This window comes from Oncorhynchus mykiss, chromosome 16 (assembly GCF_013265735.2).
Source record: "Oncorhynchus mykiss isolate Arlee chromosome 16, USDA_OmykA_1.1, whole genome shotgun sequence".
In the NCBI taxonomy this organism is placed as follows: domain Eukaryota; kingdom Metazoa; phylum Chordata; class Actinopteri; order Salmoniformes; family Salmonidae; genus Oncorhynchus; species Oncorhynchus mykiss.
This window is the reverse complement of record NC_048580.1, coordinates 29,967,922-29,986,439: the sequence shown is the minus strand read 5'-3', so window position 1 is coordinate 29,986,439 and position 18,518 is coordinate 29,967,922. Positions and strand designations below refer to the sequence as shown.

At 40.9% G+C, this 18,518-nt stretch overlaps 1 protein-coding gene across 2 annotated transcripts in view; it reads left to right on the top strand.

Moving 5' to 3' along the window:
* Positions 1-18,518, top strand: part of LOC110492868 (cadherin-23) — a 588,267-nt gene that overhangs the window by 557,433 nt on the left and 12,316 nt on the right. For both annotated transcript variants that reach the window (XM_036946709.1, XM_021567341.2), the window contains 3 exons: positions 426-466; positions 614-674; positions 901-1,030. In XM_036946709.1, the coding sequence (XP_036802604.1) occupies positions 426-466; positions 614-674; positions 901-1,030 (232 nt within the window). The remainder of the gene's footprint in view (positions 1-425; positions 467-613; positions 675-900; positions 1,031-18,518) is intronic.

Here is an 18,518-nt window from a genome sequence, read left to right as displayed (position 1 = left end):
GGACACTGCCCTGTGTAGGGTGCAGTCTTTCGGATGGGATGTTAAATGGGTGTCCTGACTCTCTGATCCCATGGCACTTATCGTAAGAGTAGGTGTGTTAACCCCGGTATCCTGGCTAAATTTCCAATCTGGCCCTCAAACCATCACGGTCACCTAATAATCCCCAGTTTACAATTGGCTCATTCATCCCCTCCTCTCCCCTGTAACTATTCCCCAGGTCGTTGCTGCAAATGAGAAGGTGTTCTCAGTCAACTTACCTGGTACAATAGCGGATAAATAAAATAAATAAATATATAAACATGTTTTTCATGTCAATGGAATTTGTAATGGTGTTACTTCAAACTGTCTATGATAGATACTTTGACATGGCTATGTCAGCATGTTGAACGTCTCACCACCTGTCTGTGTGTTTTTCAATGCTACAGACACAAGAGGAAGCTGAAAGCCATTGTAGCAGGATCCACAGGTGAGAGACAGCACTGAGGGGAAAGTCCCTGCAAGCCTAACAGCAGGATGTGGCGAACTATGGACGAGTTTGACTAGCTGTGTGTGTGTGTGTGTGTGTGTGCGTGATTGTAATTCATAATTCACCTGTTTATCTTCTGTCTTCCAGGGAAGCAAGGTCTCATGGACATCCTGGATTTGCCCAACACCAATAAATACTCATTTGAGGGGTGAGACAATAGATTACAGTGTTTATGCATTTTAAAACCTACACTACTTTATTGCACTTGACTCATGTCATTGATATGATGTATGTGTGGGCATATTCCTTTTGCAGGATCACAGATACATGCAGTGCTGATCTTAAATATCTGACAGTTGTGTATACAATATTTAATAAGACTGATGAAGTGTTAGCTGGGTAAGGTTATAGCTAAGACTGTTGTTGACTCTCAGGGCCAACCCTGTGTGGCTAGACCCGTTCTGTCGGAACCTGGAGCTAGCTGCCCAGGCAGAGCATGAAGACGACCTGCCGGAAAACCTCAGTGAGATCACTGACCTGTGGAACAGCCCCGTGCCTACTCACGTGAGTACAGCTATTAAACAGCGGCGGTCGGTGCCGTTTAAGATTTCATTCATATTCCATTTTAACATTGATAGGTTTAGGCTACTACATGATACTGAACTTGTCCCTACAACCTAGCCTATGAATGAAAGTTTACAACCTGGTGCACACATGTTGAGAGAAAATGTTGAGGTGACAAATGGACAGACAGTGACACATTTAATACCTCCTTCACACTTGCCTGTATCTAGCTGATCTAGGGGGCAATCATAAGTCCAACAGTTGCAAACAATAATTTTTATTAGACATATTCAGGTATGTTTATCGCCATTTCGTTCCATTTGCTTCCATTTGAGAAATGTCTTTCAACAGAATTGGCGGAATGAATACACCCCGATCACGTGGAAAGACAGTACACTTTCATAGCAGCCATATTGTATTCCTTCTCGCATCTATGCACTCTCCTCCTCTTACCTTTTCCATTCGCTTGTGGACTTCAATGCACAACACATCAGCTGTATGAGACCAGGTGAAAAAACCTTTCCAAGCAAAACCATATTATGACCGCTAAACACAGCCTACATCGTTGTCACCATACTTGCTATTTGTAACGTCATAGTTAACATAGCTAATAGACCTAATGCTTTAGTAAACCCGCTACAATCATGCAGTCATGATAGAGTCAGTAAGCAGTTTAGCAGTTACACCGGCGGGCCTTACTGGCAAAAAATGTGTTTAAAACTGTTCAACTATTGTCTCTTTCTCTCTTTGAGTCAACTACCCACCACATTATATGCACTCCAGTGCTAGCTAGCTGTAGCTTATGCTTTAAGTACTATATTTATTATCTGATCCTTTGATTGGGTGGACAACATGTCAGTTCATGCTGCAAGAGCTCTGATAGGTTGGAGGACATCCTCTGGAAGTTGTCATAGTTACTGTATAAGTCTATGTAGCGGAGGAGAACCATGAGCCTCCCAGGTTTTGTACTTGAAGTCAACATACCCAGAGGACAGATAGCTGTTCTCCGGTTACACCAGTTACACTATGGTGCTACCTTACCAAGTGCTTTGAGGCTGTAGACCTTCATTGCAAAATAGTGTGTTTTAATCAATTATTTGGTGACCTGTGAATACTGTAGATTCAGTATAGTTTTAGGATAACTTTTATAATGTTTTACCATTTTTATTTATATGAAATTCACTGAAGAGGATGGTCCTCCCCTTCCTCCATTGAGGAGGCTCCACTGCTATCTATGTATGTTCATGCATTTCTATGAGTACACCCAGCAAACCACAATTGGTTCTGTGAAAGCTCCCAGAACATTTATTAGGTTGTGAAATATGTTCTCCTAACACAAAAACTGTCCAGCCGTGCTGATGATTACGCAATGTTTGTATAAAACTTTTGCCATGTTGCTAGAACGTTCCCAGAACACATTTAGTCTGTTCTTTAAAGGTTCCCAGAATGTTTCTTTAGGTTGTGGGAACAGTCTGGTGGAAACACTGCGGGGACATCACAAAATAATCTGTCAACTTGTACGAATGATTGTGCAATGTTTGCATAAGGGTGCAAAAACATTTCCCTTATGTTACAAGAACATTCCCAGAGCACATTTGATATGTTCTTTAAAAGTTCCTAAAACATGTATTTAGGTTGTGGGAACCTTGTGTGGATATGACAAGATTTTGGTTCCAAAAACACTAAAACTGTCCAGTTGTGCTAACATTCAGACAATGTTTGTATCAGGGTGCACAAAACATTCCTTCGATGTTGCAAGAATGTTGACAGAACAGCCTTTCTAAGTTATTTAAAGGTTCCCAGAACATTTCATTTGGTTGTGGGAGAAGTGTGGGTACATTACAAGATATAGGTTCCCAAAGCACAAAATATGCTCAGTTGTGATGACATTCATAAAATGTTTAAGTTACTTTGCACAGGGCATTCCCTTAATATTTTCACATCCAAATATCTCTAGCGGTCCCCACAGCGTGAGTTTTTTTTACGAGCGTGATGTCAGAATGCGCTCACTGTTCCAACATTTGATTGTCACGCAACAGGACAGTTTACCCATGCTGCCCTCAAACCAATTAGCTTCCTGCTAATTATCTATGTTTCAACTTGTCAATTTCAAATTATTTTCAACCAACCGTATTAATTTCAAACAACGGTTTGAAATGAGGTGCGTTCCACCTACTCATTAATTCACAAAGAAGTAGGCATGCTATTTTAATTTAAGATGAATATTAGCTAGCTGAGCCGGACAAAGTTCTCTCCTTGATGAGAGCCCAAGCACTCCCCCAGTGTTTCCCCAGGTCAAGTATGCAAGCATTTACGCATCTCCAGTCAGAACCTTCCCGAATGATTTACCCCTGGTGCATTTTCCGGCTGGCGCCCCCATTGCCTTCATTGCTGTTTTCCTTACTAATACAGTGCCTTGCGAAAGTATTCGGCCCCCTTGAACTTTGCAACCTTTTGCCACATTTCAGGCTTCAAACATAAAGATATAAAACTGTATTTTTTTGTGAAGAATCAACAACAAGTGGGACACAATCATGAAGTGGAACGACATTTATTGGATATTTCAAACTTTTTTAACAAATCAAAAACTGAAAAATTGGGCGTGCAAAATTATTCAGCCCCTTTACTTTCAGTGCAGCAAACTCTCTCCAGAAGTTCAGTGAGGATCTCTGAATGATCCAATGTTGACCTAAATGACTAATGATGATAAATACAATCCACCTGTGTGTAATCAAGTCTCCGTATAAATGCACCTGCACTGTGATAGTCTCAGAGGTCCGTTAAAAGCGCAGAGAGCATCATGAAGAACAAGGAACACACCAGGCAGGTCCGAGATACTGTTGTGAAGAAGTTTAAAGCCGGATTTGGATACAAAAAGATTTCCCAAGCTTTAAACATCCCAAGGAGCACTGTGCAAGCGATAATATTGAAATCGAAGGAGTATCAGACCACTGCAAATCTACCAAGACCTGGCCGTCCCTCTAAACTTTCAGCTCATACAAGGAGAAGACTGATCAGAGATGCAGACAAGAGGCCCATGATCACTCTGGATGAACTGCAGAGATCTACAGCTGAGGTGGGAGACTCTGTCCATAGGACAACAATCAGTTGTATATTGCACAAATCTGGCCTTTATGGAAGAGTGGCAAGAAGAAAGCCATTTCTTAAAGATATCCATAAAAAGTGTTGTTTAAAGTTTGCCACAAGCCACCTGGGAGACACACCAAACATGTGGAAGAATGTGCTCTGGTCAGATGAAACCAAAATTGAACTTTTTGTTAACAATGCAAAACGTTATGTTTGGCGTAAAAGCAACACAGCTGAACACACCATCCCCACTGTCAAACATGGTGGTGGCAGCATCATGGTTTGGGCCTGCTTTTCTTCAGCAGGGACAGGGAAGATGGTTAAAATTGATGGGAAGATGGATGGAGCCAAATACAGGACCATTCTGGAAGAAAACCTGATGGAGTATGCAAAAGACCTGAGACTGGGACGGAGATTTGTCTTCCAACAAGACAATGATCCAAAACATAAAGCAAAATCTACAATGGAATGGTTAAAAAATAAACATATCCAGGTGTTAGAATGGCCAAGTCAAAGTCCAGACCTGAATCCAATCGAGAATCTGTGGAAAGAACTGAAAACTGCTGTTCACAAATGCTCTCCATCCAACCTCACTGAGCTCGAGCTGTTTTGCAAGGAGGAATGGGAAAAAAATTCAGTCTCTCGATGTGCAAAACTGATAGAGACATACCCCAAGCGACTTACAGCTGTAATCGCAGCAAAAGGTGGCGCTACAAAGTATTAACTTAAGAGGGCTGAATAATTTTGCACGCCCAATTTTTCAGTTTTTGATTTGTTAAAAAAGTTTGAAATATACAATAAATGTCGTTCCACTGCATGATTGTGTCCCGCTTGTTGTTGATTCTTCACAAAAAAATACAGTTTCATATCTTTATGTTTGAAGCCTGAAATGTGGCAAAAGGTCGCAAAGTTCAAGGGGGCCGAATACTTTCGCAAGGCACTGTAACTATTTTGGACATTTGTGTGTCCCTATCAAAGTAAGTGGCGTGCTTTATTATGTTAGCATAATAGTTTCTGTATATCGTGTTATGTTGTTTCTTCTGTAGCACACCTTATGTAGCTATATATGGAACATAAAGTATTCTGTGTGTATTCCTATATAACCATGGACACGCAAGGTACTAATTCCATAACCTTTATGGTTTTATACTCAATTGTGCTTATGTAGCTAGCAACATTCTTGTATTAGCTTCTGTTGTATCCTTTGAATCTGCCCAGGCTTCATCATGACCATGGCCTGTGTATTAATTTGGCTTGTTTAGCATAGCCCTTCTCTGCACTGCCCTGCCCCCTTTTGGAGCTCTTCAGTTACTGTTTCTTACTGTGTCTTATATCATTCATATTTATGATTTTGTGAATTCAAATGATTACTTCATTTTAATATTGTTTTATTTCTATATCCTGATATTGCATTGTAATTACTAATAATTCCACTTTATTCTGTACTTTCAGAAACCGCACACACAAACTGTATTGAATATTATTTGCCAACATCATAACTCGAATTGGACTTCTTTCTTGCCAAAGAAAGAGGCCAGCTTTTGTATGCTGGCAACATACTCTTTGAACAGCACAACATTTTACTGGGAGAGAAAACAACAAGAAAAGACATTGGCCTATATTTAATGGTTGTCTATTTTATTGAAGTATTGGTAGTGCTGAACAGCAAACTAGAGGGAAAAAAAGAACAAGAAAAGACTGACAACTCATTCATATGCATAACCCATATTTCAATATTCAGTGATTGAACAATAAAAACTGCATTCCCACCCCCCACCCCTTGAGCAGCAGTTTGGGGGACTTGCCGTGCATTGAGGCGTAGGGGATTGTCTGCAGCCCCAAGTTGATGAACGCCGAAGGGTGTGATGCTCCTCCAGCAACTTTCTCATGAGGTTCTCTCTGTGCTATTGGTAGGTAATCACCTTACCTATGGGGGAGAGGGAGTGGGGAGGAAGAGGGAGTGGTGAGGATGATGAGGGGGTAGGTGGATGAGATATTGTAAATTTAATTGCATTTTGGAACTGTATGTGATTTGTATGTCAAATTACAAAAACATAGTTCCGTAATCGTCTCACCTGTTAGTTGGTGGTGAACTATGTGGTCATTGAGGACAGCATTGTCGATTAGGTGGAAAAAATATGTTTTCAGAGCACATTCCACAAAGCTGTTTATCATGTCCGCCTTATCCAATGCCCCCATTTTTAGGTTATAGTCAAGCACGCAGTCTGGTTTGATCTTTCTCTCTCCCGTCTGGTGGTCCAACTTCCCAGTGGCCAACATGATTGCTGTATGGACAGTGGAGAGGACACGGATGTCTCGGATGTCTCGTTTGTCATGCCACTTTAGTGCCAGCTGTTGACTGTTCTCCTTGAACTCCACCTCTGCATCTTCCTGCTTCCGAATGCCGGCATCCCCTTCCTGTTCAACTGGATTGTGCCACAGGCCCATGTGCTGTTGGAGAGCAGATGCTGGAAGAGTGTGGGACTGCTGTACCAACTGTCCACATACCAAGTGTGGCCCTTCTCGAGATGAGGAGCCAGCATTGTTATCACCTCATAATGTAGGATGTCAGTGTTGGACCCTGTGTAGTCTTAATGTCCTGGACAAATCCTGTCTTCATGTCGCATATAATAAAGAACTTGACCCCAAAGTTGTGCCTTTGTAGTTTATTTATTTTATTTTTTATTTTTACAGGGACAGTGCACATTAATCAACGTTTCAGTAAAAGTGCCGGTTTTAGCCAGTCGGCTAATTTTCAATCGCAGTCCCTGGGCAGGTTATTAAAAACAATTACAATATAGACAATAGCAGCATAAAACAAGCAAGACATAGCAACATAGGACAAGCAAGACATAGCATACAGACAGAGCAACATAAAACAAAAAGCAGCAAGACAAAATTAATAAAAGCAACAAAGTGTTTCCACACCTCACAAGCTACAGACAACAGACAACATGGAAGGCGGCAACACACAGCTAGGGACCATGTTCACAAATCTGATTGACCTTTAGCCATGGCTTCAAGCATTTTGTGAAAGTGTGATATGTGGTGCAGTTATATGTGTCTGATGGCAGTGTATTCCAGACATGGGAAGCTCTCACAGAGAATGCAGATTTACTAAAGGTGCTTTTCCTTAGGGGAACTATACAGTCACCTCTCATGGCAGACCTTGTGGATCTGCTGCCATATGTCTGGGTTTTCTGTTTAACAAAAATATTGAGTGGAGGGGGAGCCAGGCCATTAAGGATCTTGAATACAAGACATGCGTCGGTGTATTGCACAAGATTTTCCCAACTCAAGAGCTCATGCTTTCTAAGGATGTGACAATGATGATGGCTATTGGGCTTCCTATCAAGCACTTTGAGAGCCTGTTTGTAGACAGACTGAATAGGTTTTAATGTTGTACAGCAAGCTTGGGCCCAACTAGTCAAGCAGTATGTTAAGTGGGGGAGTATCATAGATTTGAAGTACAGTTTTGCTACCTCTGTAGTCAAACAATTTCATATAAATCGGAAATTAGCTAGGTTGAATTTGGTTATTTGAATTACCTTTTTCACATGCTTTTTAAAAGAGAGGTTGGAATCAAGTATGATGCCAAGGTACTTAAAATCGGATACCACATGGAACTTCTCCCCTGACACATAGACATCTGGCTCAGTAGCATCTGTTGCCCTCTTTGTGAAGAACATGCAAACAGTTTTTTTCACATTGAGATGCAAACACGAGTCAATGAGCCACTTTGTAACCTGGACCATTACAGTAGTGAGTTCTTGTGCAGCTTGTTGTTTGCTCTTTGCATGCACATATATCACTGTATCATCTGCATACATTTGAACTTCAGACCCAGTACAGACAGAAGGCAGATCATTAATGTACAGGCTGAACAGGAGGGGCCCCAGTATTGACCCTTGGGGCACGCCCACATCATAGCTACGAGTGGGCGACAGCTCATTGCTCACTCTGACACACTGAGTTCTGCCTTCAAGGTATGATTTCATCCATCTCAAGGCATCAGGGGAAAAGTTGAACTTGGACAATTTTGTGATGAGAATCTCATGGTTAACAGTATCAAAAGCCTTCCTTAGGTCCAGAAACACAGCCCCAACAGCACCCCCTTTGTCCATCTTGGACTTCACATTTTCCAGAAGAAAGCAGTTGGCCGTTTCTGTGGAGTGTTTCGCTCTGAAGCCAAACTGCATGGAGTGTAATGTGAAGGGGCTGTTGTTGAGGTGGGCAATCAGTTGTTCTGCTACACACTTTTCAACAACCTTTGACACCACAGGTAGTATACTAATGGACCTGTAGTTACTCACGTCAGCAGGGTCGCCTGATTTAAAGATGGCCGTTATTATGGCCGACTTCCATACCCTTGGAAACACACCGAGACCAATAGATGTGTTGGTGACCTTAGTAATGGGGTCAATGAGTGACTCTTTGTAGTTTTTAAGAAAGGTAGAGTCCATCCCAAACACATATTTGGCTTTAGAGTTCTTTAGTGAGCTAATCATCTTGTTCACCTTTGACTCAGAAACCTCCCTTATGATGAAGACAGGTTGAGTGTCATTCACTAGCACTGAGCCCAAGAAACAAGTGGAGGGGTTCTGTGTCAGTACCCTGACAGAGTCAATAAAGTAGGAATTGAAGGCTATTGCTATTTCGACTGCATCCTGTGTTAGATTGTTATTCACCGTGATTTCTAGTCTTTTTGCAGTGTTACTATGGTCTTTCCCTGTTAACTTTTTTAGATTCTCCCATATCAATTTAGAATTTCTCTTTGCTTCACCAATTATGTTAATAAAAAAGTTTGCCTTGGCCTGTCTGATTTCTTTCATCACCTTATTTCTCAACATGGTAAACCTACGTCTGTCATGCTCTAATTTAGATTTTAGGGCTATTTTTAGAGCATAATCTCGTTCTTTCATCAATTTCCAGATTTCTCCATTTAGCCAAGGAAGAGTGCTCTTTTGGCCTGGTTTGGATTTGATTTTCTTTGGGAAGCCATTTATTGTAGTCTGGATTGTGGATAGAAAAACCTGACTATCAGCTTCCACGTCTGTATAGGACAAGAGATCATTCCAGTTTATTCCCTTAATTGCTTTTTCAAAATAGTTTAATTCACTCTTACGTATTCTGAGTTGATCCGGCTTTCTAACAGTAGAGAGGTTAAACCTGCTCTTAGACAGCTTTCTGGCTATAAGTGTCAGATTATGATCAGACAGCCCAGTAACCATATTGAATGATTTAGTCACTCTCTCTGGTTTATTACTGAACACCAAATCAATCTGTGTTTTAGAGCAACAAGTCACCCTGGTTGGCCCTTTACCTAGCTGTGTAAGGTCAAAGGTATTAGTGATCCGTTTGAGGGTTTTCCTACAACACCTGTATTCATAATTAATGTTAAAATCTCCCATTAAGATGACCTCTTTCCCAAAATCACATTCCCTAAGCATGGTATTAAACTGATCAAAAAACACACTGTTGGTGGAAGGTGGCCTATACATTCCAATGAGGGTAAAAGACATTTGGGGAGACAGTGTAACGTTCAGGCCGATACATTCTAGTTAATTATCACATGACCACTCAATTTGTTTACATCGGATATGTTCTTTAATGTAAATCATCACACCCCCTCCTCTTCCTTCAATCCTGTCTCTCCTGAAAACATTGTAGCCAGGCACAATCAAAGCAGCATATGGAGAGTGTTTATGGAGCCATGTCTCTGAGAGGCAGAGAAAGTCAAGGTTGGAGTCCGTGAGTAGATGTTGAATTTGATCACTTTTTGGAATGACACTACGAATGTTCAAGTGCCCCCCTAGTAGTCCCTTGGGCTTAGCTCGTGGGTCCCAGATGACTCGAGAGTGATTGACACATTGAAAAAAGTTAAATTTTCTGTCTTTTCTGACGGCTGGGTTTAGGCCGTTTTGTTTCGTTTTGATTAGGGGCAGTTCGGTAGCGCAATTAACAATCCCTCCCGCCTCCACTGGATGCGGGGAACTAATTAAAATAGCTTGCGTACCAGAAACAGAGTCAGGGATCGCATATAGCACCTCTGGTATGTTTGAAGAGTCAAAATACCAGAGTACCAAAATACCAATACCAAAATGTAGGGAATATATTTACGGAATACCAGCCTACCCTTCCATAACATCAGGGTTGTGTCACTGCATAGGTCCTTGTATGGCACAAAGACCCTACAAAATGCTAATGTAAGCTGGTAAGAACATTTATTATTTTGTGTAATTTAGGTTGGCAACAGCATTGTTGATGAAATGCAGGCATCGCAGCAGAACTAGGAAGCAGTCTTGGGGAAAGAGTTTGGCAAAGAAGGGAGTTGCAAACATAGGATCCGTGCGGCAGTATTCCCTTAAGGAGTTCATCAGGAAGGTGTACATTTAACTAATTGTGGTTGTCACACATTTAGCGAGTTTCCCCTGATTCTCTCTTCTCCTGTAGTTCCAAGGCATAGCAATTGGTCTCCTCCACTATGTTTCCCACAAGCTCCTCTGTCAGAAACAGCTTGAAGCACTAAGCCTCAGAGGGAGATGGCAAGGGGCTCACTCCAGACTGGGACTGGGACTCAACAGCAGGGCCAGGAAGGGTGAAATGGCTGGCGGCCTTGCAACTATCTCAGACCCTCTGTACTTCACCCACTGTTTGTCTGCCTCCATCACCACCAGCATCTTCAGAGGGACTTTGTCGGTGGGAAAGGGGTCCTCAGATTAAGGGTTCTCAATGGCCAATAGGTTGCGAGCAGCTCTCTACTGTCAGAACCTGATACTTCACTTTCATACTCGGACTCATTTCAAAATGTACAAAATCTCCAGAATTTTTATCTACCTTTCCAATTACTTTTAGAGTTTGGGATTCATTTGATTAATATTACAGTGTTTCTATTCCAAGGAAAACAAAAAAAACTCTTATTTTCCATTGGGATTGAACAGAACATATGGCGCTGTACAATGTGACGGTCGGGAGTACAGTACTGGGCTATTTAGCGAAAGAATCCAGTGTCCTGCAGGCACGTGGGACACTGGGGTTCAATTCCCCAACAGGGAGGAAGGAGTAGGCTGTCCTTATAAATAAGTATTTGTTCTTAACCGACTTGCCTAGTTAAATAAAAGTAACACTAAAAGCATAACATTTCTACACCCTCATTTTCCAATTCTAGTCTAACCTATACCCAAATGGAGATTCAGTTAAAATATACATCTCATTTATTTATCAAGACCTGTCCCCATGCTTGCCTCAGAGTAGCGCAAAACAGTGCTAAAATAGTTGTAGGCTATTGCTCCAAATCATATATCTTCTAATTTCAATATGCTCTTTAAATAAATACCACTTTTAACAGCACATTACTCAACACTAGTGAGACTCATGTCACCTAGGTAGGCCTACAGTATATCGGAAAAATATGACTTGACTCTCCGCCAAGTATTTTTATCATTATTTTATTAATGAAAGCACAAAGATGCCATTATTAGTTATATTGTTTTAGTTTGAACATGCAGACTGGCACTAACAACAGAACATCTGGAACGTTTCCCTAGTCAGTGCCATTATTAGTGCAATGCCGCTTAAAGTGTTGCCAGTGTGGCAGGGTGGGGGTCCACCCCCTCCCCTTCCTCCTCCTCGCGTACCCATGAGCTAGGTCTGTCTTCTGTGCGCGGCTCTGCGGCCCATCCCCTGCCCTCGTGCGCTTTCAGCGGATATTGGAACTACAAGGCAGTCCCTTTGTGTGCCACTCGGGAGCCACGACCAATCTGACTAAAATATATATTGTTACTAATTTGTAAATAAAGCCAGTTTGTTATTTACAGTTATTTATTTCTGTTTTTAGAGAGAGAAAAAACCTACAGTCATCTCATGGGTCTCCCAGTCGAGGCAGGCGTACATCTATGCAGTGACTTAGATCGTTGCGCCACTCGGGCACTGTACATGACTGGTCGGGAGTGGTGTACAGTACTACAGTAAGAGCAAAATAATCCTTTCAAAATAAAATAATAAAAACAGTGTAACAACAGTTTTAGTAAGTAATGCTGAAGTCGTGCACATTTATCCATTTATATTTTGGTTTATGTCACCCATTCATTGTCAGTTAGAAACACAGCAGGACCCAAAAGCACAATCAGTGCTCTAACTCCCCCTTGCCCTGGTCTGGAGCAATAAAGTGGTGATGCAGGGTACCATACTGAACCACAAATGACCTCTAAGTCCCGCAGTGTAAGCTCGCAACTTACCAGCTATGTGTGGAGCCATGTTTGTTGACATCATACAATGCATTGTGTGTGTCACGTAAACGTCTGTCAAACCAAAGATGTTATAACAAAATGAGGTGAAAGGATGGTTCAATCGTCTTTTGATTAAACTTCCGGAAGTGAATGATGGGATTTGAATGATGGTAGGCGACACACCTTCAACATGTATACTGCAAACAGACCCAACTCATCTTGTCACCCTTTCCCATCTTTGGTTTACATGGAAAAACAAAGATTGCAGCTCACACAAACTTTACCACTGTAGGATTACGTTTGACTTTCATAAAGTATTTTACTTAATTACAGTGCGTTCGGAAAGTATTCAGACCTCTTGACTTATCTACATTTTGTTACGTTACAGCCTTATTCTAAAATTGATTAAATAGTTTCCCCCCCTTATCAATCGACACACAATACGCCATAATGACAAAGCAAAAACAGGTTTTTAGAAATGTATAAAAAAACTACTGAAATATCAGTTTTCAGATCCTTTACTCAGTACGGCAGTGTAGCCTAGTGGTTAGAGCGTTGGACTAGTAACCGGAAGGTTGCAAGTTCAAAGCCCCGAGCTGACAAGGTACAAATCTGTCGTTCTGCCCCTGAACAGGCAGTTAACCCACTAGGCTGTCTTTGAAAATAAGAATTTGTTCTTAACTGACTTGCCTAGTTAAATAAAGATAAATAAAAAACTTTGTTGAAGTACCTTCTTGGGTATTAAAAACCTACAATCTGGACACACCTGTATTTGGTGAGTTTCTCCCATTCTTCTCTGCAGATTGGATGGGGATCTGCACATCAATTTTGCGGTCTCTCCAGAGATATTTGATGGGGTTCAAGTCTCAAGGATATTCAGAAATTTGGCCCAAAGCCACTCCTGCGTTGTCTTGGCTGTGTGCTTAGGGTCATTATCCTGTTGGAAGGTGAATCTTCACCCCAGTCTGAGGTCCTGAGCGCTCTGGAGCAGGTTTTCATCACGGATCTCTCTGTACTTTGCGCCGTTCATCTTTCCTTCGATCCTGACTAATCCCCGTCCCTGCCTCTTAAAGACATCCCCACCGCATGGTGCTGCCATCACCATGCTTCACCGTAGGGATGGTGCCAGGTTTCCTCCAGACATGACGCTTGACATTCAGGCCAAAGAGTTCGATCTTGGTTTCATCCGATTAGATGAACTCTGGAGCTCTGTCAGAGTTACCATTGGGCTCTTCGTCGCCTCCCTGACCAAGGCCCTTCTCCCCAACAGACGGACAGCTCTAGGAAGAGTCTTGGTACTTCTTCCATTTTAGAATGATGGAGGCCACTGTGTTCCTGGGGACCTTCAATGCTGAAGAAATGTTTTGGTACCCTTCCCTAGGGGAGTTCTACAGACAATTCCTTCAACCTCATGGCTTGGTGTTTGCTCTGACATGCACATTCAACTGTGGGACCTTATATAAGCAGGTGTGTGCCTTGCCAAATCATGTCCAATCAATTTAATTTACCACAGGTGGACTCTAATCAAATTGTAGAAAGGATGATCAATGGAAACAGGAGCTGAATTTCAAGTGTCATAGCAACATTTTTTAAAATGAACTGTTTTCTCTTTGTCATTATGGAGTATTGTGTGTAGATTTATAAGGAAAACATTTAATTTCATCCATTTTAGAACAAGGCTGTAAAGTAACAAAATGTGCAAAAAATCAAGGGGTCTGAGTACTTTGAGTGCACTGCATTTCGATCACTGGTGATGTAATGAATTGTAAATAGTAATGCTATTAGCTAATTCACATTATGGTTTCTATCAGCCAAGAGGTAGTTAAATATGATGGCTTGTGTTAGCTCACTCTTTCATCACTTAGCATTAGAACTAATATAGCCTACGTTATTTGATTTGGATGGGAATTGTGTCATGCTGTTACTACTTCTGTGAATGTCTGAACATTGCATCTAACAATGAACTGCTCACATTGAGGATAATGTTGTAAAAGCTGTGTTTGCGCAAAATGTCTCTGTGAAAAAACAGTGTGGCTAGCTCAAATGCTGACTTTTGCGTCAATTATAACTAAATGTTCTAATGAATTGTTCACACCAGTTCACACCAATCACACCAGTTTGAGCGTACGCTGCAGGGACCACTGTAGAATTATCACACCTGTGTGTTCATACGCGTCAAAGAGTTAATGTTGACAGAACACCTGGTCTAAGTTCTTTAAAGGTAACCAGAAAATGTAATTAAGTTACGGAAGCTGTCTGGAATGTTGCAAGAATAGTATTACATATTGTACTTAAGAGGTTGCACAGAACATTCCCACAAGTCAGTTTTATGACGTTCATAGCATATTTGTTTTAGTTTAACATAATATTCCATTGATGTTCACACGTCATTAATTTTACCTTAAAATCAGTCTTACGGATGGATGCAACAGTCTTACGGATGGATGCAAGAGGTGCTCAGATAAAAACAAAGAAAAGTGTGAATTCTCAAATAAGCAACACTTGAAAATACAATAGAATTATACCAAAATGAAGGAATATAGCCAGTAAACGTAAGCAGTTACAATCAGTCACTCTTATTTAGAAAAATGCATCCTATAGAAATGTATAGAACCCTATACATAATTTATTTTCAGATTAGCTCATCAAAAGTACATGTACAGAACTGAACACAACCTCACTGTAGGAATATGTGGACATCACTACTGATGGAACTATATTTTAAATGACTGTGTCAGGTCAGGTCTTCGTAACAACCTATAACTTTTAAACATAAATTAACAAAATGCATAAGGCATCCCTGTCCTTTGGCTTGCTGGGTTTAAACTGTCATTACTTGAAGTTGAAGAATTTGCAGGCCATCTTCAGTTAAAGCTAGTTCTCAGAGTTTCTGAAATCTAGCCTTACTCTCCCGGGGCTGAAAACAAGTCCTGCAATACTGAACAGCCTTATAGAGGCAGCTGTTCAGCACCACCGAAAGTTTTGAGCAACTGTTATGACAGTGTTAATCAGTTGCATTTAGAGTAACACCATGCAGATATGGTATGGAACATACACAGTCTAATTTCTGAGCAGTTAATCAACTAACTACTATAGACCAAGAAAGTCACTGATGATGTGCATAATTTGTCTTGCATGTTGTGTAATCTGAATACTGGAAGGTTGTTGACAATGTAGGCGCTGTACTCACCAAAACAGGTGTATGTGAAAGACAAATACATGCACTAATGAATCAGTAATAAGAGCCATTATAATAGCCTAAAGTTTGGGAAAGTTCTCAAAGGAAAACCTGTGTCATATCTAATGTTTTTGAAAATATTAGAAACACTGCTGTACGGTGTTTTTGAAAGCATACACTAAATTGTTAATCCAACATAGTCTAGATTAGAAATTATAACGATAACATCCATAGTTATGTAGGGCGACCAACCGCGACACTCGATTTGTTCCATTTTCTTGACTACCAGCGGAGCTATCTGGTAAATCAAGCTCTTGGCAAAACCCAGTCCGGAAAATAACGAAAACATATTTTTCCTGAGAAAAGCCTTCAATGCAGTTATTTGCTATTCTTTCAGTTAAATTATGCCCTCCAGTTCTGATATAACTGCTTCAACATAGACCTCCCCAAAAGCAGCCATTGTTGTTATGATTTTCGACTTTGACTACAGGCGCTTCTCATTGTTGTCATCAATTAAACCACCCCCACAGATTATCAGAGGACCCTGATTGGTCTGGCCGTATGGTGGAAGGAGGGGAGGGGCTCAAACGGTTTCAATCTGGTCGTGGCCAGACTGTATCCGTGTAGTGAAACAGAATGTAAGCTCGCAAGATCAGGGGGCTAGGATATTCTATCAACGCCCCACCATCAGTTCTCAGGACATCAGCTGATGGTCCTAAAGAAACGTTCTCCCCCTAAAAAAATTGCATCATTACAACATCACGCCATGTTACTGTTGCCAGGCCTATCAAGGCCATGATTGGTGAACCACTGGGACAGACACAGTGCTTTTAACAGAGTGTTTTGAATGTACATATTTGACATACAATATTACATTGTACGTCCAGTCTCTGTTTTGGACTGTTTCGTTCCATAACCTCTTTGGCCGGATCTGGTACCTCTTGTGGCTTGAAAAATTATTTTCACTTTTTGCAGTGTAAAAGTTATAATATTTGAGACCAACGCGTAGCCTTATCTCTCACAGAGCTACAATGAGATTCACTTTCTCTCTGTGATCTCTCTCTGCTCTGATAGACATGAGCCTGCAACTCTCATCTCTCCAGCGTTGCACTTCATTTATTTCCTTATAGAATCATAGCCGTGCGTAGGGTTCTGGAGGAGCTGCAGTATACCCTGATAAATTGAAATACATTTGCCAAAGTTATAGCATCTGTTACTGCTGATAAATTGGCGCTGCAGTGGATAGCAGCCATTTGACGGGCTCCTGACCAATTCTGCTATTGTGTGTGTTTTTTTTACGCTGATCTTAACTTCTTTTGTACATAATGTCTCCGCCATAATTTACTATGACCGAAAACAGCTTCTGGAGATGAGAACAGCGATCACTAACCTTGATTTGGATGGCAATTTATACTTCAAGGAGTCGGCAGCTCTGGACGTTCTGCTTACTCTGGACCAGGCCCTAATCCCCGGGACTCAAAAGAGGAAGTGACGGCGCAAAAGAAGCAGACGAGCCGGCCTCCTGACGAGTTGGCATGCAAATAAACCTCCTCTACCCTCCGTTCTGTTGGAGAACTTAGTCACTAGAGAAAAAAAACTGGACGATCTCCATTCGAGACTATGCTATGAATGGGACCTGAAGAACTGTAATATTCTAATGGCTCAACGAGGACATGGATAATATACGTCTCGCTAGCTTTTCCATGCATCGTCAAGACAGGTTGGCAGCCTCGGGTAAGATGAGGGGGGAGGGGCGTGTCTCTGTTAACAACACCTGGTGAGCGATCTCTAATGTAAAGGAAGTCTCAACTTTTTGCTCGCCTGAGTTAGAATACCTCATGATAAGCTCCAGGCCATACTATTTATGAAGAGAGTTTTCATCTATATTTTTCGTAGCTGTCTATTTACCACCACAAACCGATGCTGGCACTAACACCGCACTCAACGAGCTGTATAGGACCATAAGCAAACAAGAAAAGGCGCTTCTTGTGGCCGGTGATTTTAATGCAGGGTAACTGAAATTAGTTTTACCTCATTTTTACCAGCATGTCACTTGTACAACTAGAGGCGATGCAATTAGAGATTACTTTTACTCTACACACAGAAACGCATACAAGGCTCTCCCTCACAATCCCTTTCGCAAATTTGACCATAACTCTATCTTCCTGATCCCTGCTTACAAGCAAAAACTCAAACAGGAAGCACCAGTGACACGCTTAATACGGAAGTGGTCCGATGAAGCGGATGCTAAGCTACAGGACTGTTTCACTTGCACAGACTGGAATATGTTCCAGGATCCATCTGATTACATTGCGGAGTTTACCACATCTGGGTCATTCTATCAAAATGGTAGCTTTTTTGAACAGCCAACTTTTACAATTGTTTATTATTTTTTAAATCAAAACTTAGTCAGATAATAGTTAACCGCTTAACATTATAAATCAAAATAAGACAGTTTAACATATTTGTACTACATTACATAAAGAATGTTTGTGCTGCCTTTTTGTCACTGGTGTTACCGATATTTTAGATGACAATTCAGGCTTTCTAGAAGGTAATTTCAGTCTTTAATTTGCATATATAATCAAAGAGAGAAAAGGTTAATGATAATGCTAAGAAATTGTTTGGATTAATAATAATTCATTTTAAACATGCAGTTCTTTTCTGACATTTTCCCATTTATACTATTGTTTTTTATTGTAACATTAGAAATAATTGAGGTTGAGTCATCAAAATGGAATGATCATATCCTTGAAATGTTTACTAATGAATTTAGCAACAGTTGGATAGATACAACAAACATATTCAATTAAATTGGGAGACTGATGCCAGAACACCAATATGCCATACAGTAATACCAGTGACGCAATGTAACACCAGTGACACAATGTGAAACCAATGACAAACATAAGATTATTTCAAACAAATTTTATCAATTTATTAGTAATACTTTAATTTACAAATCATTTCAGATTTCATAAGATGGGTTGATTTA